The 26,652-nt window shown below is 49.8% G+C and overlaps 2 protein-coding genes across 3 annotated transcripts; one reads left to right on the top strand and one right to left on the bottom strand.

Moving 5' to 3' along the window:
* The first annotated feature begins 961 nt into the window (after positions 1–961).
* On the top strand, positions 962–16,901 carry LOC135283569 (transient receptor potential cation channel subfamily V member 2-like). Of its 2 annotated transcripts, none has more exons than XM_064394501.1 (18): positions 962–1,303; positions 1,459–1,621; positions 1,870–1,987; positions 2,774–3,067; positions 3,527–3,660; positions 3,980–4,132; positions 4,506–4,646; positions 5,932–6,230; positions 7,241–7,417; positions 7,840–7,998; positions 8,106–8,201; positions 8,661–8,731; positions 9,084–9,249; positions 10,242–10,308; positions 10,388–10,695; positions 11,804–11,922; positions 12,343–12,437; positions 13,157–16,901. In XM_064394501.1, the coding sequence occupies exons 4-18, from the start codon at positions 2,829–2,831 to the stop codon at positions 13,285–13,287; spliced, it is 2,355 nt and encodes a 784-aa protein (XP_064250571.1). In that variant the 5' UTR covers positions 962–1,303; positions 1,459–1,621; positions 1,870–1,987; positions 2,774–2,828; the 3' UTR covers positions 13,288–16,901. The 2 variants fall into 2 exon arrangements, with proteins under 2 accessions (XP_064250571.1, XP_064250572.1); XM_064394502.1 differs by having other exon boundaries at positions 963–1,303; positions 13,116–13,258.
* Positions 16,902–22,038: 5,137 nt separating this feature from the next.
* HASPIN (histone H3 associated protein kinase) lies at positions 22,039–25,760 on the bottom strand. Its single transcript, XM_064394644.1, has one exon. It carries the CDS (start codon positions 25,711–25,713, stop codon positions 23,032–23,034), a length of 2,682 nt encoding a protein of 893 aa, XP_064250714.1. The 5' UTR covers positions 25,714–25,760; the 3' UTR covers positions 22,039–23,031.
* Positions 25,761–26,652: the final 892 nt, after the last annotated feature.

The following is a 26,652-nucleotide window of genomic DNA, read 5'->3' as shown; positions in this document are numbered from 1 at the left end:
AAACCATGAGGAGGGAAAGGCCCTGTGCCATTTATTGGTGTCTATAGGGAGAGGGTGGCATTTCTTGGTGTTTATGGGGATGGGGTGCCATTGATTGCTGTGTTTATGGGGAGGGGTCTCACAGCTGACTCAAAGCCAGCTGGGACAGTGCCTGTGGGTGACAGCCACACTGCCAGGAGGTGTCCCAGGGCTGCTGCAGGCTCTGCTGTGCCTCGGGGCAGGTTTGGGAGGAGGAAGGCACAGGCAGAGCTCGGCGTGTCCTGCTGGGACAGCCCTGCTCCTGCTTTTGGGCCACCTCCCTTCTGGGATTCCTCCTGGAACGTGCTTCTGCTGGTGAGGTGTGGATGGGAAAGGCTCTTCACTGTTTTGTTCATTAATGACATTTCCCAGCTGAGCTCCAGGTGACATCAATGGCTCTGGGCAGCACCAGGAGCTCAGCTGGGAGCAGAATTCCTGGGGGAAGGCTGTGGGGCAGGGGGTGCTGGGGTCACCCTGCAGGACCTGACCCTGCTGTCCTCTGCTTCCCCTGCCCTGGGAGGGGACAGCAAAGCATTTTTGGGGTGTGTGTGCCCAGGGACAGTCAGCTGTGGGGCGGGGGGACATCCCTGCTCCCAGGGGAAGCCTCTGCCAGCCTTTTCCCCTTTGGAGCACACCCAGGGCCTGGAGCAGATGCAGCAAGCAGTGCCCTGAGGGTCTGGGAGCACCTGGGGCTGCCCTGAGCCCTGAGGAGCCCCTGTCCCTGCTCCTGGTGGCACCTCAGCCCGTGTCCCTGGGGCTGCCTTCCACACCGAGCGTGGCCTCAGCTCCTCCCAGCACTTCTGCTGCTCCTGGGGAGCCTTGAGGGGCTGGGGGGAGGCAGAGGCTGTGTGCAGGCAGGGGTTAAGCATCCCGAGTTTGCAGCAGGCAGCCAGCTTTCCCATATAAGAGCACTGCACTCATTGGCTCTCCCCTCCAGTGAGAAATCTAGCCAGTCATTTCCTGTGCGAGCCTGCCTCACTCTGCACGAAGCCACACACTGGGGTGGATCACAAGGTTCTGGGGGTGTTCCTCCTCACAGGAGCCTTGGATTCTCTCATGGACCAGCCAGGAGCTGCACGCCGTGCCCCTGCCAGGCTGCTGGGATGAGCACGAGCCCTGCACGGCTTCTCTCCCATGGATGGAGACCCTTCTGGGGCTGCCTTCATGCCAACTAACGCTTCTGGCTGCTTGACTTGGCCTCTGCTGGGAGGCCGCTTCCCCTCTGAAGGAGCCCTTGGGACTCCTTGTCAGATCAGCTCTGGGGTGGAGCTGGCAGCAGCTTCTGGTGAGTGCTGAGCTCTGCTGACAGCAGGGCTCGGGGAAAGAACTCAGTTCTTGGGGGTGCAAGTGGGGCTGGCAAGCAGAGAGTGCTCCCAGGGAGGGTGGGCACCTCCGGGGGTCTTTTTTTATGGGACCTTTTTGCTCTTGCTTTTAACCCAGACGCTCTGTCTGTGCAAGACTGACAGTAAAAAACTCTCCTGGGCGCTGTGGAGAGATGGAAACTGCAGCTGAGGAGTGATTTTGGGGAGAGGAAGACAGAAAAGCGCGAGCAAAGTGTTGTGGAAGTGCAAATATCCTCCTAAAGGATTCAGCAGATGTCCCAGTAAGTGTTCTGGGGAGGGAGGCCAGTCCGAGCGGGGTTGCAGGGTGTGTGCAGGGGAATGTTTGTCACTAGGGCGCAGACTAAACGGAGTGTCTGAATTATCACAAGGGCTTGTCTCCAAACCAGCCCTTGCATTTTTGCTGTCAGCTGCATGAAGAGGTTTTCTGGCTGTTTTCTGCCCAGAGCTGTGTTTTTTCACACCCCAACCTAAGCCAAAATTCTTATTCTGTGTCCATTTGCTGGTGCAGGCTATGGAGTGTGCCTGTAGCCCCAGCAAGGGAGATTTCTCCTCAGAGGAATCCTGTTAACCCTTTGGAGGGAGCGCCTGGGAATGAGCAGGAGCTGCTGACCAGAGCTGTGCTGCAGGTTGGTGGCTGTGGATGTAATTTCTGCCCCACAAACCCTGTGAAACGCTGGCCTGGGCTCTGTGCCTTGGGTGTGGTCTGAGAGACACAGAGAGAGGTGTCCAAAGAGCCAAAGCCGAGCTCAGGAAGCCCCAGATGAGAGAAGGGGGCTCTGGGGGCTCTGCTGTGCTGCTGCCCTTGGGCAGAGCCCCCGGGGCAGGGGAATGTGCTGGTCCTGGAGCTGGGAGCTCCAGTTCTGTGCTCCACGGATAACCAGCAGCTCCAAATATCGAGGAGATCCCACTCATTTTGCCCATCAAGGATGAAATGCCAGACAGTTTGTGCAGGTGTTTTTCCCAGTGTGGACAGCCTAAAGCTTCCCAGCAGGGACTGTGGGCAAACTCATCGCTGCTCCCCAGTGAACCTTTATCTTTTTGGCCACTTGGTGAGCAGCCTGTGCCTGTGCTGGCTGCACTGAGACAAGAACAGCGATCCCACACCCCTAAAGAGCCACTTTCCTTGCCTTTTATGTCAGGAACCTGTGCTGCTGCCAACAGGTGAGGTCATCCCACACTGGGGGTTCAGATGTTCAGAGCTGCCTTTGCTTCATGAGCTGCTTCTAAACCTCTCCTCCACTGGAACCCCACTTAGGGCCCTGATTCTTTATCCAAATACTGCTCCTCCATGCAGAGTTTTACCAAATCTCCCTCTTAAGGGACCTGTGGTCAACCTGGGAATGAACTTTGTGTCCAAATGCCTTTGGGGTTTGTGAAGAAATCGTGTTAATTCTCCCCATCCCTCCTTGCAGGTTTAGTGCCCCACAGGGAACCTCTTGGTGGTCTGCAGGACCATCTCTCCTGGCAATGGATAAGTTCACAAACGGGCAGCCAGGCCCAGCTCAGAGGAACAGGCTCTTAGGATTGCTGGAGACAGATGACAGCACCCAGGAAGAGAAACCTGCCCCGAGCAGAAAGGAAGAAAAGTCAGGACTTGGGAGGAAAGGAGAGCCACAACCCTTGGAGACGCCTTATCAGAAGGAGAGCAGCGACTTTGCCCCTAAAATCAAGATTAATCTGAATTATCGGCCAGGACTCGTCAGCAAGTGAGTAACTGGGGGTGTTTGACCAGTTTGGGTGGATCCAGGTGATCCTCACTGACCCTGCAATGGATTTTCCCAAGTCCACACTGAAAGGGTCCCCAGTGAATCCCAGCAGGGCTGGGCCTGACCCAGTCCTGCAGCCACCCTGGGCTGCTCTCTGTGCTCTGGGTGCCTGCCAGGGCTGCACATCAGCCTGGGTCTGGGAACAGCTCCAGCTGATGGAAAGAGCAGCCACTTAGCAGGATTCTGGGAAATAACCGTCTCTGTTTTTCCCTTGACTCAAAAATAAAACATTTGAGTGTTGTTCTTTTGGGTTTTTTCCCCCTCCCAACAAAACCTCCTCCGTCTCCCTCCTTCCTTCCTCTGTCCCACTGGAGCTCGTGGCTCGCTCCTGTCCCTGCTCCCCAGAACTGCCCTCTGCAGAATCCCCCCGGAATTCCTGACTCTGCCTCTGTCCCGCAGCCAGAAGGACCCGAATCGCTTTGACAGGGACCGGCTGTTCAGCGCCGTGGTCCGGGGCAGCCCCGAGGCTCTGGATGGCCTGCTGGAGTACTTAAGGAGGAACTCCAAATTCCTCACCAATTCCGAGTACACAGGTAGATCCCTGCCCCTGGAATGGTTTGTTATTCACAAATATGAATAACATATTCATATTTATGGGGGAGCAGGGGAATGTGCTCGTGGTTCTTTGCTTTCTCCACCTTCTCTGTCTTCTTTTATTTTCCTTACATTCACCCCAAGGTGGAGAATGCCATTAATTGAATATATCCTAAGGTTTTTAGATAATTTTTTTTAGATCTGCTAAAAATACTGATAAAACCCTTTAAAATGAAGATGATATTTGATCCCTGAATCGAGCACTACAGCCGTGTGCAAAGCACACCCACAACCCATTCAATCCTCTCTCCCTGCCAGATGCAAAGTCTGGGAAAACCTGCTTGATGAAAGCCCTGCTGAACTTAAAAAATGGGAAGAATGACACAATCCCAGTCCTGCTGGAAATAGACCAAAAGACACAGAACCCCAGGCCACTGGTCAACGTGTCCTGCTCCGACTGCTTCTACAGAGGTAAGGAAGGATTCCTGTGAGATGAGCAGGAAAGAGAGGGGAACTGGAGCAGTCACACTCAGCACACTGACCTTTTATTTCTAATTCTGCTGCTGCATCTCCTCTGTAAAACAGAAATGATACATGCTTTTAATAGCCCAAGAAGTGAGACTATTTACTCGGGAAAGTATAAAAAGCACTTGTAAAAATGAAGTGGTCTGTGGCTGTTAAAGGAGCTCTGCTTGGCTGAGCAGCAGCCTCAGCCCCCGGTGCCAGGCAGGGGAATGGTTGGGTTCTGGTGGTGCCCTCGGCTGCCAGCCCAGCCTGCAGCCACCCCGGGGCCAGCCCTGCTGTCCCTGGAGGGCACAGGGTGGCAGGGCTTGCTGTGCCCCAGGCCAGACCGCGCTGCACATCGCCATCGAGAAGAGGAGCCTGGAGATGGTGAAGTTGCTGGTGGAGAACGGGGCCGACGTCCACGCCAGGGCCCACGGGGAGTTCTTCAGGAAGAAGAAAGAAGGAGTTTACTTCTATTTTGGTGAGTTTTCGGGGTTTTTGTTGCCGTGCTGTGTGTGGTGTCACTAATTCTAGGTGGGTTTGCCCCTCTGGTGGCATCTTCAGGGCCCTTTAATCCAGGCCTTGACTCATTTAAAAGGCAGAATCCTTTCATGTCTGGGGTGTTCACTGCGTTTCCATCACCCTTGGGCTGATGTGTTTCATCCTGCGTGGATTCAGACAGCAATACCTGGCTAGTTCAGATCTGAGAGATCAGTTTGAGATGTGGGAAAGTGCTTCAGCTGCCCCAGAACCAGAGTAATTATTTATGGTAAAACCCTTCCAGAATCCAGAGACACTGAGGCAGAACCTGTTCTGTGTTTCAGTGATAAAATTCTGGGCAACTTCTATACAATATTAATATAATTTTATATAACTTTAATATAATTTTTATAGAATTCTTATAGAATTCTTATAGAATTCTTATAGAATTCTTATAGAATTTTGTATATCTTTATATATTTATATGTATTTATATATTATTATAGTATCTATTTTATATATTGTATCTATTTTAAATATTTCTAGATATATTTAATATTTTTACATATATTTAATATTTTATATATATACTAATATAAGTTATATATGCACATATTTATGTAATTTAATATAATGCTATATAATTTTTATATTTTTAATAATTTTATATTTTAATAGTTTAAATATATTTTATATTTTAAGTATTTAAAAATATTTTTATATATTTATATATACATTAGTATTTTTATATATTTTATATATTTCTATATATTTCTATATATTTTATATATTTTTATATATTTTATATATTTTATATATTTATATATCTTTATATATTTTAATATATTTTATATCTTTTTATATATTTTTATATTCTTTATATATTTTTATATATTTTATATATCTTTATATATTTTAATGTATTTTATATATTTTATATTTTTTATATATTTTTATATATTTATATATCTTTATATATTTTAATATATTTTATATCTTTTTATATATTTTTATATTCTTTATATATTTTTATATATTTTATATATCTTTATATATTTTAATGTATCTTATATATGTTTATATTTTTATATTTTTAATATATTTTTATATATTTTAATATATTTTATATATTAAAATATATTTTATATATTTTGATATATTTTTACATATTTTATATATTTGATATATTTTTATATATTTAACATATTCCTATAGCATTGCTCTCCCCCCTTTCTTGACTCCTCTTTCACCCTCTCCCCCCTCCCCACGCCGTGTCCCGCCCCCAGGTGAGCTCCCGCTGTCCCTGGCCGCCTGCACCAACCAGCTGGACGTGGTGCATTACCTGCTGAACAACCCGCACCAGCGCGCCCGGCTGCAGGAGCAGGACACGCAGGGCAACACGGTGCTGCACGCGCTGGTGATGATCGCCGACGACAGCGAGGAGAACACCCGCTTCGTCAGCTCCGCCTACGTGCAGATCCTCAAGGCGGGCGTCCAGCTGGACCCCACCTGCAAGCTGGAGGAGATCGCCAACTACGACGGCTTAAACCCCCTGCAGCTGGCTGCCAAGACGGGCAAAGTGGAGGTGGGCACGGCCGGGGGAGCTGAGGGGCAGGGCTGGGGGGGTTTGCAGCCTGGCCTGCTGTCCAGGGGGGTTTGGGGTTGGGGCTTCTTGCAGCCAAGGTGTGCTGGTGCTGCTGGCAGGGCCACGGCCACAGGGGACACAAAGGAGGGTGGGGGTGTTCGAGGGTCCCAGGGTGAGGGAAGAGATGAGAACCTCGACTCTGTGTTTCAGAAGGCTGATATATTATGTTATATTACATTACATTACATTACATTACATTACATTACATTACATTACATCATACTATATTATATTATATCATACTATATTATATTATATCATACTATATTATATTACATTATATTATATATTAATTACATTATATTATATATTAATTACATTATATTATATTAATTACATTATATTATATATCTATTCTATTTACTATATTATTATATTACATTAATTATATTATATTATATTATATTATATTATATTATATTATATTATATTATATTATATTATATTATATTATATTATATTAATGCTATACTGAAAGTTTAGTTGTAGCATAAAACTATACTATAAGGAATAGAAAGGATCCTTCAGAAGGCTGGAAAGAACAGGAAAGGAATGATAACAAAAGCTGGTGACTCTCAGAGAGCCCAAGCCAGCTGACTGTGATTGGCCATTAATTAGAAACAACCAACATGGACCAATCAAAAATGCACCTATTGCATTCCACAGCAGCAGATAGTTATTGGTTTTCTTTTCCTCTGAGGCTTTTCAGCTTCTCAAGTGAAAAAATCCTGGCAAAGGGATTTTTCAGGAAATGTCATGGCAGCAGGAGGGCACCTCCAAGCCACTCAGCTGTGTCCTGCAGAGCCTCAGTGTCCCTGCCCTGTCCCTGCCCTGTCCCTGGCCCCACTCCTGCCTTGTTCCCCTGCTTTCACCCAGCCCCGGTGCTGGCTGTGCTGCCTTGGGTGTCCCTCTGGCCCTGCAGCCCAGGAACAGGCTTGTGCTGCTGTCAGATCTTCAGGCACATCATCCAGAGGGAGATCCAGGAGCCCGGCTACCGGCACCTGTCCCGCAAGTTCACCGAGTGGACCTACGGCCCCATCCACGTGTCCCTCTACGACCTGTCCTCCCTGGACAGCTTCGAGGAGAACTCCGTGCTGGAGATCCTGGCCTACAGCAGTGACACCCCGGTGAGCCTCCCCACAAAGCCTTTGCCATGGTTTCTGTCCTTTTTTGTGGTGCTGCTCTGTAATTGCGGTGTTTCACGTGAATGTGGGCTCTCAGGTGGTGGTTTCTCTGGAAAAAGGAATGATTCCTGGGGATGTCTGCAGATTTTGTTGTTTGGAGGCTGCTTGGCATGGCTCTGACCATCCATAATTAGAGAGAAATTTTGATCCTTTGGTTGTCTTAAGCCTCAGTTTGCTCAAATACCTCAATGAAGTGACTTCTATGCAATATTTGATATCTTTCACACTAAAACACCTGACTGAATAACCCCTTAACAACTCCCCAGCTGAATGCACGCAGCTCCAGCCCTTAGAATCACCATCCTGTGGTGAATTCCCATTCCTGCTGGCACACAGCTGCACTCTGGTTTCCTGTTTCCCCACAGAACCGGTACAAGATGGTGGTTTTGGAGCCACTGAACAAACTGCTCCAGCAAAAATGGGAAACGTTTGCTTCCAAGAGGTTCTACTTCAGCTTTGCCTCTTACCTGTCGTTCATGATCATCTTCACAGCCATTGCCTACTACCAGCCCTTAAGGGTGAAGGTAGGCCCAGTCTTTTGGTCTGGATGGATGGAGCAGAATTTAAAAGTTGTCATAATTTCCTCTGCCCAATCTCCACTGCTTTGGGTGGTTTTGGTTTTGTCTTGCAGCCTTCCTTCCCAGTGGAGTTCACAGCTGGAGGCTTCCTCTGGGTCTCTGGACTGATCATTATCTTGTTAGGAGGCATTTATCTGATCTTTGCTCAGGTAGGGGGATCTCTTCTCTGGTTTCATGGTAAGAAAAGGAAAAAAGGGGGGAAAAAAAAGGATCTGTTCTCCTGAGATCAGGATGTGCAGGAGGGAATCCTGCTCTGGACACTCACTGTGATCTGGCAGGGGCAGCACAAGCCAGGTTGCTGGGCAAGGGGGATCACAGTTCCACAACAGCAAATAATTCTGAGAGACTTCTGCGATTTATGGCATTAAAATGCATCCCTGGCATTTAATGCAGGCTATTAATAAAGACATGGGGCTGGGCCATGATTCAGCCCTTGTTTATCCTTGCCCTTTATAAATAAGGGCTTTTTTCATCCGGGAGGGATGAAATGGGGGATCTGGGAGATGAAAGGGGAGCACAGGGAGCAGAGCTTTGCCTGGGGCAGGGCAGGGCAGGGCTGCCTGTGTCCCCTGGCCTGGCTCTGGTTAGTGGAGCTCTGATTTTTCCAGAGCCTGTACCTGCGGAGGAGGCGCCAGTCCCTGAAGACCATGTGCTCTGACAGCTGCATCGAGATCCTGATGTGAGTCCTGGGCTCTGCCACAGCCCCAGCCTGGAGCTGCTGCTTCGTGCAGCCGAGCTGCCCCAGCCCTGCCACAGGGCTGGAGAGCAGCAAGCCCAGATCCCCTGCCCCTCTCTTTGCACCCCTGCTGCCTTCTCCTGCTGCTGCCTCTCGTCCTGAGCCTTTTCTTATTGCTGTCAGGGCTCTGTGTGCTCCTCTCAGCTGCTGCCTCTTGTCCTGAGCCATTTTTTGTTGCTGTCAGGGCTCTCTGTGCTCCTCTCAGCCTCCCCAAACTCTTTCATTGCAGAGTAGATCTACAAGAGCCCTTCTTGCTGAGGTGAGCCACTGCCACTTCCTTTTGTTTCCTCTCCAGCTTCATCCAGGCCTTCTCCCTGCTGCTCTCAGCAGTGCTGTACGGAGCCAGCTCAGAGAACTACGTGGCAGTGATGGTGTTCTCCCTGCTCCTGGGCTGGGTCAACACCCTCTACTACACCCGCGGCTTCCAGCGCACCGGCATCTACAGCGTCATGATCCAGAAGGTCAGGGCTGGCCAAAAGCCTCTGCAGGGAAGGGGCTGGGGCTGGGAGGAGCTGGGATTGGTGTCCTGTGGAAGCACGGGTGCTGCAGAATGGGGTTAGGTCGGTGTCTTCATCTACAGCTGCAGCAAAGCTCTGGTTTGGCAGCGCTGAGCATCCCAGGTGGCAGCAGCTGACACCTGCGTGCCAAAAACCACTCCAAACAGCACTGGGAAACAGTGTGGGCTCCCTGCAGCTGCTCAGCCTGGCCTGAGAAGTGTTTCCAGATCCACAGAGGAACCTGGGACATCCCAGGGGACAGCAGATGACAGCTGTGTGTCAAAACAGGGGACAGCAGCTGACACCTCTGTGTCAGCTGAACATCCCAGAGGACAGCAGCTGACATCTATGTGCCAAAACCACTCTAAATAGTGATGAAAACCACCTCCCTGGAGGTGCTCAGCTCAGCCTGAAAAGTGTTTCCAGATCCACAGAGGAACCCAGGACATCCCAGGTGGCAGCAGGTGACACCTGTGTGACAAAATCCACTCCAAACCCCACTGAAAACCAGTGTGGGCTCCCTGGAGGTGCTCAGCTCAGCCTGAAAAGTGTTTCCAGATCCACAGAGGAACCTGGGACTGGAAAGGCAAAGCAGGGATGAAATGAGGTGCCAGGGAAGAATTCTGGTCACCGTTTGTGTAAAGCCAGTGGAGGTGGAAAGGAGAGGGGGTGTGTGCTGAAACAATTTGGAAACAGCCATAGTGGGAGCCAACAGGGTATTTATTTGTTTCAAAGAACTGTTCATACCAGCAGAGCAACAAAGAACTGTCAGATCAACCTGCCAATGATATTATTTACCTGTGGAAGTAATTTAACAGACATTAACAGTTTTTTACACTGGACAAAAGGTGGAAACCTCGCAGTCAGTGTTCCCGAGGGCTGGTTGGTGATGTGTGGGCTCATCCAGGTGATTCCACGCGAGATAAAGCACAGCACTCCCCCTGTTTGTGTTCCAGACCATCATGAGAGACCTGCTGCGCTTCCTCCTGGTGTACATGATCTTCCTCTTCGGCTTCGCTGCAGGTGAGCCCCCTCTGAGCCACCCCAGGGCTGAGCTGCAGAAATCCCTTTCCCAGGAGCTCAGCTCGTGTTTTCCTCGCAGCCCTGGTGACGCTGATGGGCGATGCCCCCTCGGTGTCCCAGAACAAGTCCCTGGCTCACCTGGAGGGCTCGGGCAGCCACGCCATGTACGGGGGGCTGCTCAGCGTCTCCCTGGAGCTCTTCAAGATCACCATCGGCATGGGGGACCTGGACTTCCAGGAGCACGCCAGGTTCAGGTACTTTGTCATGCTGCTGCTGCTGCTGTTCGTCATCCTCACCTACATCCTGCTGCTGAACATGCTGATTGCCCTCATGAGCGAGACTGTCACGGATATTTCTGGCTACAGCAAGAGCGTCTGGAAGCTGCAGGTGAGCCCCAAAGCCCTGCTGGGCTCTCAGGGCACAGGTGCCAGTGCCTGCCTGTGCTGTATTTGCAGGGTGCCCTCGTGGCAGGGAGGAACGATGAGTCTGCCTCCATGTTCTCAGAAGGATGATTTGTTATTTTATCATGTTATATTATATCAAAGAATACTAAACTATACTATACTGAAGAATACAGAAGAAGGACTGATGAGTCTGACTCCATGTTCTCAGAAGGCTGATTTATTATTTTATGATGCTATATTATATTAAAAAATATTAAACTATACTATACTAAAGAATACAGAAAGGATACAGAAGAAGGAATGATGAGTCTGCCTCCATGTTCTCAGAAGGAGGATTTATTATTTTATGATGCTATATTGTATTAGAGAATACTAACTATACTATACTGAAGAATACAGAAGAAGGAATGATGAGTCTGCCTCCATGTTCTCAGAAGGCTGATTTATTATTTTATGATATTATATTAAAGAATACTATACTAAAGAATATAGAAAGGGTACTTACTGAATGCTAAAAAGGTAATAATGAAAACTCGTGACTCTTTCCAGAGCCCAAAACAGCTTGGCACTGGTTGGCCAAAGAGTCAAAATAATTCACATGAAACAAATGGAACAATCTCCAAACACACTCCAAAGGAGCAAAACACAGGAGAAGCAAATCAGATGATTCTTGTTTTCCTTTTTTCTCTGAGGCTTCTCATCTTCCCAGGAGAAGAATCCTGGGAGGAGGGATTTTTCCAGAATATATGAATGCCACATGTCTGTCCTAAGCTCAGCTATTATTGTGCCTTTTAAATGAAGTTGTCACCCTGGCAGTGCATTTTAGGCGTATTTACACCCAAATTTTAGGTGCATTTTTAGGTGTATTTATACTCAAATTTTAGGTGCATTTTTAGACATATTTACACCCAAATTTTAGGTGTATTTCAGGTGTATTTACAGCTCTCTGCACAGGTAACCTGAGGCAGTCCTTCAGGAGCATTTTGGGGTTGGGTTCCCCGGGATTCTCCAAGCCCAGGGAGTTTCTGAGTGGGGGAAGGCTGGGCTGGGCTCTGTCTGGTTTCTCCCTGACCTGGGTTTTGCTCTTTCAGAGGGCCATTGCTATTCTGGAGATAGAGAAGGCCTGGCTGTGGCGCCAGGGGGGGAAGAGGAGATCTGGCTGCTTCATGTCAGTGGGGCTCAACAAGAAAGATGAGAGGTGGTGTTTCAGGTAAGGCAGAGGCACCATTCCCCCCTCACCCTCCAGCCCCCAGCCTGGGAACCCTGGGGGGAATTTCAGCACTGACTCAGCCTCACGCTCCTGGCCACATCCACATTTATTGGTGATTGCCAGGCTGGAGGTTTGAGAATCAATTGATCCATTAAAAACCATTCCCTGAGCTGGAGAATTTGAAACCAGCCAGACCAGTGGACAATATGCAGGGGGAGGAGATATTTTACCTCATGGAGCTTTGATTACAGAAGATCTTTGCTCAAAAAATAAAAAGCTCAGTAAGGTGTTGCTGCTGCAGCCAAACCATCAGGATGGTGTTGGCAGGATGAGCTGGGCTGGGAGGCTGCAGAACAATGAGATCTGGCTTGAGCTGCTGCATTCCAGGCATCAGTGTCTTCTTGCATTTTGTCTCTCCAGAGTAGAGGAAATTAAATGGGCAGATTGGGCAAAGGATGTGGGAGTTCTGAAGGAAGAACCTGGGAACACCAGTGATTCAGAAATAAATCCAGAAGGTAAATTAAATCATGAAGAAAGGTCTGCAGTATCCTTTTAGCTTCCTGCTCAGCAAACTGCTCTTGGCATGTTGTTATGTCTTTGGCATTCCAGGCAGGCCAGCTTGAAATTGCTTCCCCACAGCAGCATCCCTTGTGAGCTGAGAAAATAAAGATTTAGTGCAGGTCTGGGGCTGGCCAGAGTTTGGGAACAAACTGAGGATGGAGATGATGCCATTCCTATTCAGCTCTGGGAGAAATGGGCAGGAGATGCTGCTGGGGAAAAGCAAGGGCTGCTCCTATTTTTGGCTCAGTAGCCCAAATATGTGATGCTTTTCCTAGGAAAGGTAAAATTTAGGCTCAGATGTTAAAATCACAGGGCTTTCAGAGCCTCAATTTGGGCATTAACTCTGGCAATGCTGTTAAATTCTGCCTGAGATCTTTCTGTTTGCTTCCCTTGGTAGAGCTGGGAAGGAACTCTGAGGAAGCCAGAGCTGTTTCCCTGTTAGAAATGTTTTGTTCAGCCTGGCAGAGGCTGGGCAGGAGCCCCAGTGGGTTTGGGCACAACCTCCAGTGTAGATCCCTCCTGGGTGCCAGTTTTCCAGGGCTGGGGAGGCTGCAGTGCTTAAAACATTCTGTGCTGTGTGTGTTGGGTGCTCCCTGAGCCTTCTCCCTTCTAAAGCCGGGTCCCTTTGTCAGCTTCCTGCTGATGAGGGGCTGCTCCTGTGTCCCTGCTGCAGACACCAGCTCCTGGAGACAGCCAGCCCAGAAACCAGCCCGAGCAGCTGCCCCGGAGCAGCTGGCCCTGCTGCAGCCCCAGCCCCCAGGCACAGAGATGCTGCCCCTGCAGGGACAGCCCAGGCAGCTCTGACAGCTTTTCTGGTCCTGCCTCCACCTCCAGAGGAGCTGCTCTCCCCCCAGCAGCTGCAAGAACTGAAGGCATTGTCAGCAGCAAAGTGCATCTCGTGGAGGACTGCGGTTCAGCCTGTGGCTTTCAGCCTTGTCATGCACTTCAATGATTCATTTCCTCTGAAGAAACTGTTTTTACTTGACTTTTCTCTGCCTGACACTTTCTTATTGCTGTGCCTAAAGATGCAGTGGTGGGAGCGAGCTCCTGGGGCAGTGGGGGAGGCAGAGCTGAGCAGGGATGATGCTCATGGATGATGCTCAAGGAATCACCTGGCTGAGGATGGCCCAGCCTGTTCTCTTGTCACAAGGGACTGCACTGAAGTGCTTTGGAATAAAGAGAGTTGTAGAGTCCTAAAAGCTGCTGAGGGTGGAGTTGTCTCTGTGCTGGTGTGAGATGTGAGTGGACAAACCCTCACCCTGAGCAGCACCTGCAGGGCTCTGTGGTTAATCCACATCAGCATCCCCATTTCACACTTCCAGAATGAAATTCTCTCCCTAAAAACACAGGAAGTGGTGTGGATTTCCTGGACCTGAACCTTCGCTGGTGGATTTCTGGGACTTTCATGGGTTGCTTTGTCTCTGTAATAAACAGCAGCAGAATCCTGCTCGTGGCCCCTGAGAGACTGATGGGCCAACATTTGTGTGTGGTTTTTGCTTCCTGTTGCTCGTGATGGGCATCCTGTCTTGCTGCAGATGTCTGCAAGGACCTTGCTCCTTTTTGTGGCTTGCACCCAGCTTCAGGCAGGAGGGGCAGCCTGCTGCAAACTGTGGGAAAAGAGATAAAAATGAACTGTCTCACTTTTCACTCTATTCAACAGTAAAAACATGTAAAATTTCTGTAAACAATACAGCAAGTGTACTTCATTGAAAATGTTCATTTTTGGATGTGCTTTTAGAGCTTCTGCCTTTCTCAGCAAGGGAGAGAAGGTGTTAGCAGTGTGGATTCCTGATTACTGCTGTGGGAGTTAACTCTTGTTTTTCATGGCCTCATGTGAGTTTGTGCAGCCACTCCTGACCCTGGAGCAGCTGGTGCTGCCCTGGAGGCAGCTTCCAGCCCAGGGCAAGGTTGGTGAGAATCCCAGGAAAGCTGGGATTTTCCAGGGGCTGGCAGCACCTTCCCTCCAGTGAGATGAGCCATGCAACCTGAGCTCAGTTCCACTCAGAGTGAGCCTTGGAGGTTTTCCTTTTGGACACCATCATCTTAATCCTCACTGCATACACATGACAGGCAGCAAAATTTTGTTTTAAACCTCATTCCCTGCACCTCAATGGGTTCTTCCCCCCGTGCTGGGCAATTCCCCCTCCAGCCTCACTGCTCTGGGACTCTGAGTGGGAACTGACTTTTCTTGCTCCACCTTCTGTTGTTTTCTTGCTTTGTGAAGCCTTCAGCTGCTTTGTCCATCTATGGCTTTGTCCTCAGTGTTCCCAAGATCTGGCAAGGTGCTCATATTGCACAGAGGCTCATCTGGCCCATGATAAATCTATTGCTGTGCTTGGTGCTCTGCTGGGACACTTGGAGATTGTAAAGAAAGGCAGGATCAGAGCTGCCATCCCTCTCTGGGCTCTCAATAAATAACCTTGCTGGCAGTTTGGGGAAGCTGTGGGCACTGACAGCTTTCAGCATCACCTTCCTCTTCAGCCCTTCCTTGGACCTGCTTCTCTTTTGAAGTTGGCAGTGCTCGTTTATCTTTTGATCTGCACCAGGAATGTTCTGCTGTGAGGCAGAGCTTTGGCAACCCCAGAGCTTCCCAGTCACACCCCAGCCCAGCAGTCTCCTGGATGATGATGGTTAAGAGGCCCCAGAGAATTTTGGGGTCCGCTCTTAACAGATGACAATGTTTTGTCAGGAACCCCTTCAGTCATTCACACAAGAACTTCTCAACAGCTGAGCTGTCCTCTCCCTTCTGCCCCTCACAGGTAAGCCCCACTGAGAGCCTTTCCTGTGCACAGGGGATGTTTTTAGGGCTCTGGCTAAACTAAAAAACCTCTCACAAATGGCAGAGGAGAAGCAGCTGCATTTTCCCTCCTCTCTCTGAAGCACAGAGGCTCTGGGGGCCCAGCAGCTCCCAGTGCAGCTCTGGGGCTGCTCAAACCTCTGGGTGTGCTTTGCTCAGAGTTCCTCAGCTCCTGGCAGGCGAGAGATCAACCTTGAGCATCCAAAGCCCTCCTTTAGCCCAGCACACTTTGCCTGCTCCCCGTGGAGCTCTGAGCTCCCCCCACCTCACAGAGCTGCAATTTTCCTAAAAAGAAACTCCATCTCTGCTCTCTGTGGTTCCCAATTCCCTGTTTTCCTCAGGGGCAGAGGTGGAACCAAACCTCCCTTGTTTTTCAGATGCTTTGCACATTCTGGGGAGTTTCCCCCCGTTTTTCCAAAGGCTGCTCTGAAGCTGGAGCCAGCACAGGGAGCTGGATCCACGAGCTGATTCCTCCCTTCCATCTCCCTGTGACTCCACTTGCAACTGAACATATTTTCCATTGCCTCTGGAGCTCTCAGAGGGAGCCTTTGAAATGTGACAGCCCCAGGGCCCCGACGAAGACCAGATGCTTTCTGTGAGTCCCAGGAGCTGCCCAGGGCTGGGGCTGAAGGGCTGCAGCTGGTGGAGTTTGCAGCTGGACTCTGCCTGGGGCTGCCTCTCACTTTTTGGGCTTTGCTGTTCTCAGGAAATCTCATTTCTTGCTATGGGACTAAAATAAAAATTAAAATAAAAACTAAAACAAGAATTAAATTTTTTTTTTAAAAAAAGAAAACTTGCACTTTGCAGCCTCACATCTGCTTCTGCAGCACAAAAAACCCCAAACCTGAGGCCAGACAGGAGCAGGCAAAGGCTCAGAAAAAGTGGCTGTGGCTGCCTTGGGGGTGGAACAGAACTAAATCTGAGTGCAAAGGGGTTTTTCTTGCTTCCCCTTTTGCCATACTCTTTTTTTTTCAGCTCAGATTCATGGCATGTGGAGTGTTACAGCATTTCTGGTCTGTGAGGATGGCTGTCAAATGTTGAACACACAGAGTGGAGAGTTGGAGCTAGCTGGAAAGTGCCCATGGGGTTTGTTGTACTTTTCTGAGAATCCTTGGAAAATGTAGATTTTCTGGGCAAAGAGAGCCATGTCTCTATTTCACTGGCAGAAGAGCCATCCCCAGCTGACAGTGTTGGTTTTGTTGCTGCTCACGTCTCCAACACTAAAGTCAGGAACTCCATCACTGCAGAAAAAAACAATTCTGCTATTTTGGAATCCTCTGGATGAAAACCTTCATCCGTTAGGACAAGAATGAGTCTGCAGAGTGCCAGAACCATTTCCTTTTGTTCATCCCAAGCTTGCAGTGCTTTACCTCTGCAGCAAATACACTGGCAGGAATCATGGAATTTGGAAAAAAGAGTGGGAAAAAATTCAGCCAGCTGGGCTGTGCTGTATTTCTGTTGCACTCTCAGGGGTCACAGGGAGGGAGGTTGCCAGCTGTGCTATTCCTTTTTCTGCTGTCAGACTGTTGAATAATGATTTTGCTGCTGCTAAACTGGTTACAGGATCTGTCCCTGAGGATGGCTGGAATAAAATAAATAATAGGAAACGATCCACATATAAGTAGATATGTGATGTTTTGTTCTAAAAATTGCCCTTACTGCTGCAAAGGACACTAATTCTACAAAGCTATATATAGAGATTTCCAGGGAAAGGGCTGCTTGTCTCCTTCTGGAGCACAGGTTGGGTTTATTTGGGATCTGAGCTGTGCCCATCTGCTGGGCTGACTGATGCTCTCCTTGCTGGAGCTGCTGGGTGCAGGCTGGGGGAACAGGGAAGGGTTTACGTCCATTGCCTGGAGACAGAGGTGGAAACACAGGCAGCGTAAACACTCCGTGCTGGGGATTTTCCAACCATGCCTGAGCAGTGACAAATAAAACATTTAAAACATTCCTGCTTTGTGCTCCCTGCTGGATGTGCACTCCCTGTATGGTAGAGGACTGCAGGCTGCAGCCAGAGCTCCTGGCTTGGTCAGGAGAAAATAGGAGAGAAATAAAGAAATAAAGTTATTCTGTCCCTTTTGGCCCAGTGAGGTAAAATCCTGATTTTTACCTGCGTGCAGGGATTTGTCCTTGGCACTTCTGTGCAGCACAAATGTGCTTGGGGAGTTTTCTGCACGTCCCCTTTGCTCCTGGGGCCCGGCAGAGAACAAGAGATCCTACAGGATCCGTGACAATATCCAGGGTAAAAGTGAATTGTGTCACTCTGGAGAGCCCAGCAGGAAACCCTTCAGGGCTCTGCTGGGACTTGCTCAGGGTGTAGGGAGCAGAAGCAGCAGCCTGGGCACAGCAGGGCTCACACCACGGGCACCCTCTCGTGGCTTTGTGCTGTCACAGGGTGAGGGCAGGGATGGATCCTGCTCTGGAGCAGGCTGGGAACCCCCTCAGTTCCTGCTCATTTAAGAAAAGACCATACAGTAAGATTTTTTTTTTTTTTTTTTTAATGCAAGAGTGCTATCTTTGCTGCAAATCCTTTTTTGAGTTTTCTAGGCTGGTTCATGCACCTTGAGGAGCCACTTCAAGGTGCAGGTGACCTCTCCTTGGGACAATCTTTGATTTCCCTGAGGGTCTCCAGGACATTGCAGGATCTCTGGAGGACGTGATTGTGCTCTGGTAGATAATAAATGTTGTTTTTTAGTGTTCTGGGGAAATGCTTCAAAGACAAATATAGAATCTGTGTTCCATGCAATGTGTCATTATTCTATTTTTAATTCAGCATCAGAGGGACATTAAAAAAAAAATCTTTCCCAGTGATAGAAGTTATCTAAAATATAAACCCTTCAGTCCAAGTCACAAAGGGTTTTGCCTTGTATGTCTAAAGACTTGGACAAGCAGGAGATAGTGAACATGAATTAACACAGATGAAGGTCTGAGAAGACCTTGATGTCTGGAGTTCAGCACTGATAATTTCACTTATTTATACAAAATTTAATTTATTTACATACTGTCCCTCATTTTCAATCACACCCCTGTCAGCTGAGTGACCTGTGGAGTTCACACAGACAGAGGCAGGGCAGATGGGTTTGATTTTCTCTTTGCATTTTGGATTTGAAAACAAACTCTAGATAAAGAATTGGAACTGCTAGATAATGTGTTTATCTCATGGAAACATAAATACCACGTTTAATCCTGAAGCTCTGCCCATATTGGTGCATTTTGGCTGCCTGCTCCTTCAGGCTCTTGGGATTTTGTGTGTTCTGAACATTCCCAGCAGAAACTGGAACTTCTCTAAATAGGCCAGCCTGCTCCAGGTGACACAGCATGGAAACACTGAGCAGTTCTTGTTCTTGCTGCCAGGCTTCCTTAAAACGTTTTTCCTGTAATATTTCAGCTCCAAATTGATATTTGATTCTGTTCCTGATCTGCTCTTCACTAACTCAAGACCAGCTGTCCCCTGTCTCGCCTGCATGAGACTCAACCCTGAGAGAATCCTCATTTTCCAAAACAGCAAAACTGTGTTTTGATACAATAATCTGAGTATTACAGTGCCTTGGCAAAGTGAAAACTGGGAATTCTGGTCAAATTGAGATGTGTTGCTGCTTTAGTAGCAATTAGGAGTCCTTACCACAATTAAATATTTAATTAGGTGCTCATAAAGCAGAAGGGGGGACAGCATTCAGCCCCGAGCAGAAATGAACACTAATGACTGTGGCTGCAGAGCCTCGGGGATTCTGATGTTGTTGTACATTTATTTCCTAAGAATAATTCATGAGATTCTGGAGTGTTGGTCAGCATTGCTGAGTACCTCTGCACACAACATCTAATTGTTAATTATCCTTGAACTTCTCCAGGAACATCAGCCACAGGCAGGAGATATTTATTGGTGAGTAGAAAAAGGAATAAACCTCATCTCTGCAAAGCTGTGCCCCACAGCTTGAATATTTAATTAAGAAAAACTTCTCATCACTGGAGAAAAAAATAATAATACTGTGCTGTGGCAATCCAGGGGTAAAGAACTGGAGTTTCTTTGTCCACAGTGAAGATTTTTTTAATGTTGTTGCTTATAAACCTTTTCCTGAAAGCTGGACTCATCACTAGAGTGTCTTTTAGATTTGATTCTCCACTGAGGTGTTGGGAATTTTGTTTGTGTGCATGGAAAGACATTCAGAACCTGCTGCCTTAGGAAAATGAGGATGGTTTAATCTGTGTTTGCTCAGTGCCCTCACAGGGGTGCAGCCACAAGCCCATCTGCCTTTGACAACCACATTCAGTGGCTCAGAGGAGTTGTACTCTCCAGATTTTGCATTTAGAGTTTATATAAAACATCCTCTTCATGCAAAAGGTGTTTTCTTCAATCCCTCAATTGACTTTCCCTGCAATTCATCCTTCAACAACCTCCCATTCATAGAGTGCTTCATCTCTGGGGCTGTCCCAGGAGATCCCAGAGCACAAACCGAGGTTTAAACAACAATAAACATCCTAAAAATCCCAGTTCTGGCATTTCATTAGGAACAGCTGAACAGCAGAGCACTGCAGCAGAGCTGCTCAGTTTGCATTTGACAGAAGGCATCATGGTGAAAATCCACAAGTGCCACAGTGCCTGAAGTCACCCCTGAAAGATAAATGTGACACAAAGCATGGAGGGGTCTCCTTTGAGACTGAAAAGGAACCATTTTCCTACACACCCTAAAGAATATTGAATAATTAATTGGGCTGCTGCATTGTCCTGTGTGTGAAAGCATTTGGAGGGAGTAATTCCCCCAAATTCCAAGAAGGATGCTCCATGCTCATTAAATAAAAACCCATTTTCTCTCTGCTCCTAGCAGAAGTGGTCACTGCAGTGACCATGAAAGTGCCACTGACAGTGGAGACGACTCTGTGTGACAACTCTGCTCCCAAACCACCCCAAAAATCTGCATTTTAGGAAGGTGCCAGCCGAGGTGAGCTTGGAGAACAGCCCCAGAGCTCTCAGCAAAGTGCTGAGAGGAAACCCAGCTCAGCCACCAAGTGATTTACTACCCAAACAAACCTTGCCACGAGCTCCAGGGAGGGGAAGGAGCATTTCACTTGTTAGGAGGAGAGTCTAAATACTGGATTTATCTGATTCAAGACTCCCAAGTTTTATTGGGCTATTTGTACCTAATTTGTTTTATGGGAGCAGTCCCAGGCCGAGTTGAATTTCCCAGTGTTTTTATTCAGCTCTAAGGAGAATTCCTTCTCCCTTGGCAGCCTCCTCTCCTGCTGGGCACCAGCAGCACCATTAACTGCTGCAGTCTGGAACTGCAGAATTGGGCAGAAATTACAATTTTCCCTTTTTTCTTGCCTCTGAATGATACTCTGAGCATCTTCTCTGCACAGAGGCCAGAGCTGTTCTTCCTTCTCATTCAGATTCACAAGGCAAGAGATCATTTTCATATTCCTGCACTTTGTGTCTGATTTTTCCAGAAAAGAATGAGCAAAAAGTACATGTTTTAACAGCACCCTGGTGAGTTACAGAATATTCACAGGGCAATCAGTATTTTATCTGTCTTCTCCATCAAAATACGCAAATTTTTCAGAGATTTGGCAAATGAGGGTTGCTGGCTTCACCACAAAATCCACTTTGACCTGGAAACACCAGAATTCCTGCCTGGAATCCACCTGATTTACCAGTTACACAAAGGCAGCCTTCTTCTTTTCACTCTCCTAAAGCCTTTGGATCTATGTGAAAAATCTTTCCCTCCCTTAGGACAATTTTAGTTTTGCTCAAACTTCCTTATTTCAGTAAAAGACGGAGCACCCTTTAAGGCTCTGATTTCAGTGTGGTGATTATTAAAAAACTTGTGTTTTCTGAAGGGGCAAACTGGGTTCTGGAATCCTCTTTCCTCAGCAGGGAGAGCAGATCTCTGAAATACATAATGCAGCTCTGTTCCAAGTAAAGCTTTCACTCAGATGAAAACATGTTCAGGGCATTTAACTTGATTAGGGGAAATTTACTATTCCAATTCCTTTTTTGTCACCATCCTCCCATTAAAATTTATGAGGGCTGATTAGTACATGATATTTTTTTCTGTGTTTTTTTTTAATCAAAGAGCATCTTTAAAAAAGGAAATGAGGACTCAGCTCTGGCAGCTGCACTTCCTTGCAAGCACAGTTTAAAGCAAAGGTTTTTATATTTCATGTCCAGTTTTGGGGGGAGGTAGAAGCTTTACATTTTGATTAATGAAAATTACTACATGTTCACAAATCAGCAAATTGGTTTGCAGGGAAACATTCTGAGGTTTCAGCTTTCAGAATCTCCAAATTATTGCACCAGGTCCCCCTGGGGGCTGTCACCTCTCCTGGCATTAACTCCTGCCAATGCCCCATCCCTCCTGTACAGCCAAAATCAGTTCTCAAATCAGAAACAAAGCACCAAGGCAGGCAAAAATAACGTGGTTTCATCCATCCTTTTTTTTCTTTTAAAGCATAAATGAAATTAGCACCATTGTGTCTGAGGAACACTCCTTGATGTCAGATGAGCATCCACTGCAGGCCTTACCAAGTGGGTTTTAAGACCATTCAATTACAGTGCATGACTTTATTCAATTAAAGGAGGAAAAAAAAAGGTTGAGAGGATGCCTGGGAATATTCCAGCACAATTTCCATCTTAATAATTTGCAGCACTGCAGATTGTCAGGTCACTTTCTGCAGTGTCTGGAAGGCAGAACAATAAAACCACCCCAGGGTCTCCTCGCTGGGTTTGTAAAAAGGAGATTTCAAGAGAGGGTCCAAGATGAATCTTTAAGATGCAATATTCAACATTTATTCTCTGGACTGCATGGAGAGCATTGCAGTTACAATGAATTTGATGATGCTGCCACTTAATTTCTTAATGCATCTGTGTCATTGGATCAGAATTTAATTCACTTTTCACTTCAGTTTGATTTATTGTTCTCTTTAGCCCAGTTTCTTTAATAAACAAGAATGTTAGCAAAGGACTTCTTGAAAACAGGGAATTGGGATTTAATGTAAGAGCCTCCAGTTTAGGGCACCTGGTCCACCTGCAGTCAGGGCTAAAGAACATTTATTACCTTGGGCATTTTCTTCTGTAGATAAAGGATGAAATTGCTTCAAGTGCTACCACCAGGTTACAGATTTGAGTTGCTATCAGTGTACACGACATTATAACCATTAAAAATGAGGAATACAGCTACTTTGTCTTCTTTTTTTCACAATCAGGTACCTCTTCCTTGGTCCTTAAGAAAGGGGGAAAAAGAAACCAGATTAGTGGGTTTAAAACCCTTTACAGAAACTTTACATATTTACATTTTATACTTTCATTCCAGGTATAAATTTTGCCAAAATTAAATCAAAAGATGGATCTTCCCTTCTGTCTCCAGTGAGCCAACAATATTCAAGCCTTGTCCTCACTGTCCAGAACTGAAGAGTTTTTATCTTTAAAAAAAGAATCTGTAAAAAAGACAATATAGTAAGAAAAGAACTTGCAATAATCTAAGGCTAAAATGGTAAGAACATTTATGTGAAATTCAGAGCATTAACTGAGCCTGAAGAAGTCTCTTTTCCCCTCCTTTCTCCAAAGTCAGCTCTGTTGTCTCCCCTCCAGCACCCCTCAAAACCAGCAGGTATGGAAACATCTCAGAGCAGATGACATTTGAGGGGATCTTTTAGGACACTAAAAATATTGGGAGCCAATCAAAGCACTTCATTGTGCCAACACATACAAAAAGCAGAGGAGAAAGGCAGCACCAGTGGCTCAGTCCCCGGACCCCTGCTCACTGGAAGAGGCTGCTGTGGTGCAGAACATCATGGGCAGACCCAAAGGTCAGCACTTCCTTGTGGAACTTGCTGAGCTGCATCTTGATTTTCCTCAGGGCAGGAGTTGATGCCTTCTTCTTGTAGGTCACGGCTTTCAAAAGTTTATCAGCCAGGTAGTGCAGCCAGAGGACGTTGCTGTGCGGGTGGTAGTCAGTCCAGCTGTTGGAGTTCTCCTCTTTCATCTGCCTGTAGATGTCAAACTGGTGGTCCCCAGTGCCTTGGAAGAGCTCCAGGTCCGTGGAGAGGTCACAGAAGACGGTGAGCCCGTCCTTCTCCAGGCGGGACAGCGTGTAGTCGATGATGTTGACGTGGATGCCAGCCGTGGGGATGCAGCGTGTCTCTCCGTTCAGCACATAGTGCAGCTCTCTCACCTCTGTGCTTTTGACCAGCACGTTGCCCCAGTGCAGGTCCCTGTGCTCGAAGTGCAGCTCCTGCTCTGCCACGGCCAGGGACGCCGTCACCTGGTGCAGGATGCTCCTGGCTGATGCCACCGAGGCGAAGCTGCTCCTCATGCGCTCCAGGTCCTGGCCTCCAAACTCAAACTCCAGCACCATGAAGAGCTGCTGAGGACCAAAAAAGTCTGGCCGGTCGTTTTCTGAGCCTGTTTCTTTGTGGAATTTGTCCCAGGCTTCCAGGAGGTACCTGGGATAGGCCCCCTGGACGCAGTGCACAGAGTAGAGGCTGATGAACCCCACAGTTCTGTTCACAGAGCCCTCAGACAGAAGACTGAGCTCTTTTGAGATTATCACCTCAGGCAGAATCTCCCCAAAGCTCTTCTGAGCTTCACCATTTATTTTTTCAGTCCCCTCAATGGGAATTATTTTTAAGGCCACAGGTCCTCTCTCGCTGTCAATCTGGAACACCTCTCCAAACACCCCTTCTCCAATTTTCTTGCAATCTTTCATCTTATTTAAAGGAATGCATTCCTCAAAAGCAATAGGCCCCTCCTGGTTGCACTCTCCAAACACTTTCTCAGCATCTGTGAGGAGCAGCTCCAGGACAGAGGAGGAATCCCTGGGAGCCAGCAGGACCATGGAGGAAGCAAACCAGGAGGAACCCTGAGCCTTCCCAGCAGACAGGCTGGCTTGGTACCCCGAAAGCTGGGATTTCCCTGAAGGGGTGCAGAGGATGCTGCTGCAGAAACTCTCATCTGTGGTCACTTTCTTCTTTTTATGGAAGGACAGAGACGCTCGAACTCTAGCCCAGGAATAAGAGTTATTGAGGAGTGAAGAGTCATTGTTTCTGACACCTACAGACACCTCCAGAGCTCCCTTCCGAGCTCGTTTTTGCCTCGTCTGGAGTCTGAAAAGGGAGCCATTGGGCTGCTGCTGCCTCTTGTTCTTGCGCCTTCTTGGCCTGAGCTGGGTGTGCCTGCCCCAGCGGCTGGCACTGAAGCCACTGATGCAAGCTTTCCTGCAGGTGCTGCCCTCCCCAGGGACACCCTTGGTCCTTTTGTGTTTGCTCTCCAAGATTCCTTGGCGGCCCACGGGAGATCCTGGCTGCAGGCAGGCGGGTTGAACATCAGACTCGTTGTTGAGTTTCAAGCTCTTAAATCTCCTTGGCACTTCCAGAGGGTCCAGGACAACCACTGGCACAAGCTGGTACTCCTCGGCTAGGTCTCTCTGACAGCTGGAGCCTCTTTTGGCTGAATCTCTCGTGAGATGAGATGGAACCACACAGAGCTCCTCAGGAGTGCCGCTGTCACAGGGCACAGGGGGCTGAGGCTCATCCTCCAGCGGCGGCAGCGCTTCCTGGGGACTGCTTGGGGCTTTCAGCGGGGACGGAGCAGCTCGTGCCGGGCAGGACCCCCGCCCCGCCGACCTCAGAACGCGGCGGGACCCGTGTTCCGAGCTCCGAGCCAAGCCCGGCTCTCGGAACCACTCGGGCACCTCCTCGTGCCGCAGCCCGGAGCACCCCTCGGGCGAGCCGCGGGGCAGCGGGCGCTGCGAGCGGGAGTCGCCCAGCCCCGAGCCGCCCTCGATGGTGGTGCTGAGCAGGAGCGAGCTGAGGCGCACGGGCTGGCGGCGGCGGGGCGGGGGGCTGTCGCCGGGCGCCGAGCCGCTGTCGGCGGCGGAGCTGAGCAGCAGCGGCGGGGCGCGGCGGGGCGGCGGGGCCCACTGCGGGGTGCTGCACAGCAGCGGCGGCCGCGCCGCGCACAGCGGGCCCTGCCGGCGGCGCCGCGAACCGCGCGGCGGGGACGGCGGCGGGGACGGCGAGGACAGCGAGCGCCGCGGCTCCGCGCCCCGGCTCCGCGGCTTCTTCCTCCCCGCCGCCTCCCGGTTCTCCTTTCCCCGCGCCCGGCTCTCCGGCTCCCGCGTCTCCGGTTTACGGTTCTCCTTCCCGGCCGGGCCCCGCTTCTGCTTCCTGCGGGCCCGCAGCCGCCCGGTCCAGGCGGGGCGCTTACCCAGGGGCTGCGGGGCGCGCTTGCCGGGCGGCGAGAAGTCGGGGTCGTCCGAGGGGGTGGAGCAGGCGCTGGAAGCGGAGAGGGCGCTGGAGGCGGTGCTGGAGGCGGCGGAGGTCGAGCTGAAGAGGCGCCGGCGGTCCTGCGGCGGCGAGATCCAGCGGTCGGGCGGCGGCGGCGGGCGCAGGTAGCCGGCGCGCCGCGAGTAGGTGCGGAGCAGCCGCGGCCGCAGCGGCATGGCGGGGCCCGGCCCTCTGAGGGAGCCCGCCCGCCGCCCGTTCGAACGGGTATCGCGAGAGCGCGCGAGAGCGCCCGCACCGCCCGGGCGGGGACAACGGACGGGACACGCCCACGGGACACGCCCCGGACACGCCCCCGGCCCCGTGCCCCTGCCGGTGTCCCGTTCCCGGTGTCCCGCCGTGTCCCGGTGCCGCTCCCGGTGTCCCGTTCCCGGTGTCCCGCCGTGTCCCGGTGTCACTACCGGTGCCGCACCCGGTGTTGTCGTTCCCGGTGTCCCGTTCCCGGTGTCGCTCCCTGTGTCGCACCCGGTGTTGTCGTTCCCTGTCCGGCCGTACCCCGGTGTTGTCGCACCCGGTGTCGGTCCCTGTGTCACTCTCGGTGTCGCTCCCGATGTTGTCATTCCCGGTGTCCCGCCCCCGGTGTCCCGCCCCCGGTGTCCCGCCCCCGGTGTCCCGCCGTGTCCCGGTGCCGCTCCCGGTGTCGTTCCCGGTGTCGTCTCTCCCGGTGTCCCGTTCCCGGTGTCCCGCCGTCTCCCGGTGCCGCTCCCGGTGTCCCGCTCCCGGTGTCCCGTTCCCGGTGTCCCGCCGTGTCCCAGTGTCCCGTTCCCGGTGTCCCGGTGTCGCTCCCGGTGTCCCGCCGTGTCCCGGTGTCGCTCCCGGTGTTGTCGCCCCCGGTGTCCCGCTCCCGGTGTCATTCCCGGTGTCCCGTTCCCGGTGTCCCGCCGTGTCCCAGTGTCGCTCCCGGTGTCGTTATTCCCGATGTCCCGCTCCCGGTGTCCCGCCGTGTCCCGGTGTCCCGCCGTGTCCCGGTGTCCCCGTGTCCCGTTCCCGGTGTCCCGCCGTGTCCCGGCGGTGCTGGCGCGGGGCACAGCCGCGGCAGCCCCCCGGGGCGTTTCGGCACGCCGGGATGGCCGGTGCGGGCCGGAGCGCAGAGCCCG

The sequence above is a fragment of the Passer domesticus genome, chromosome 19 (assembly GCF_036417665.1).
Source record: "Passer domesticus isolate bPasDom1 chromosome 19, bPasDom1.hap1, whole genome shotgun sequence".
NCBI classification, from domain to species: Eukaryota; Metazoa; Chordata; class Aves; order Passeriformes; family Passeridae; genus Passer; species Passer domesticus.
Note: the sequence above shows the minus strand (reverse complement) of the source record. Positions and strands in the feature narration are given on the sequence as shown.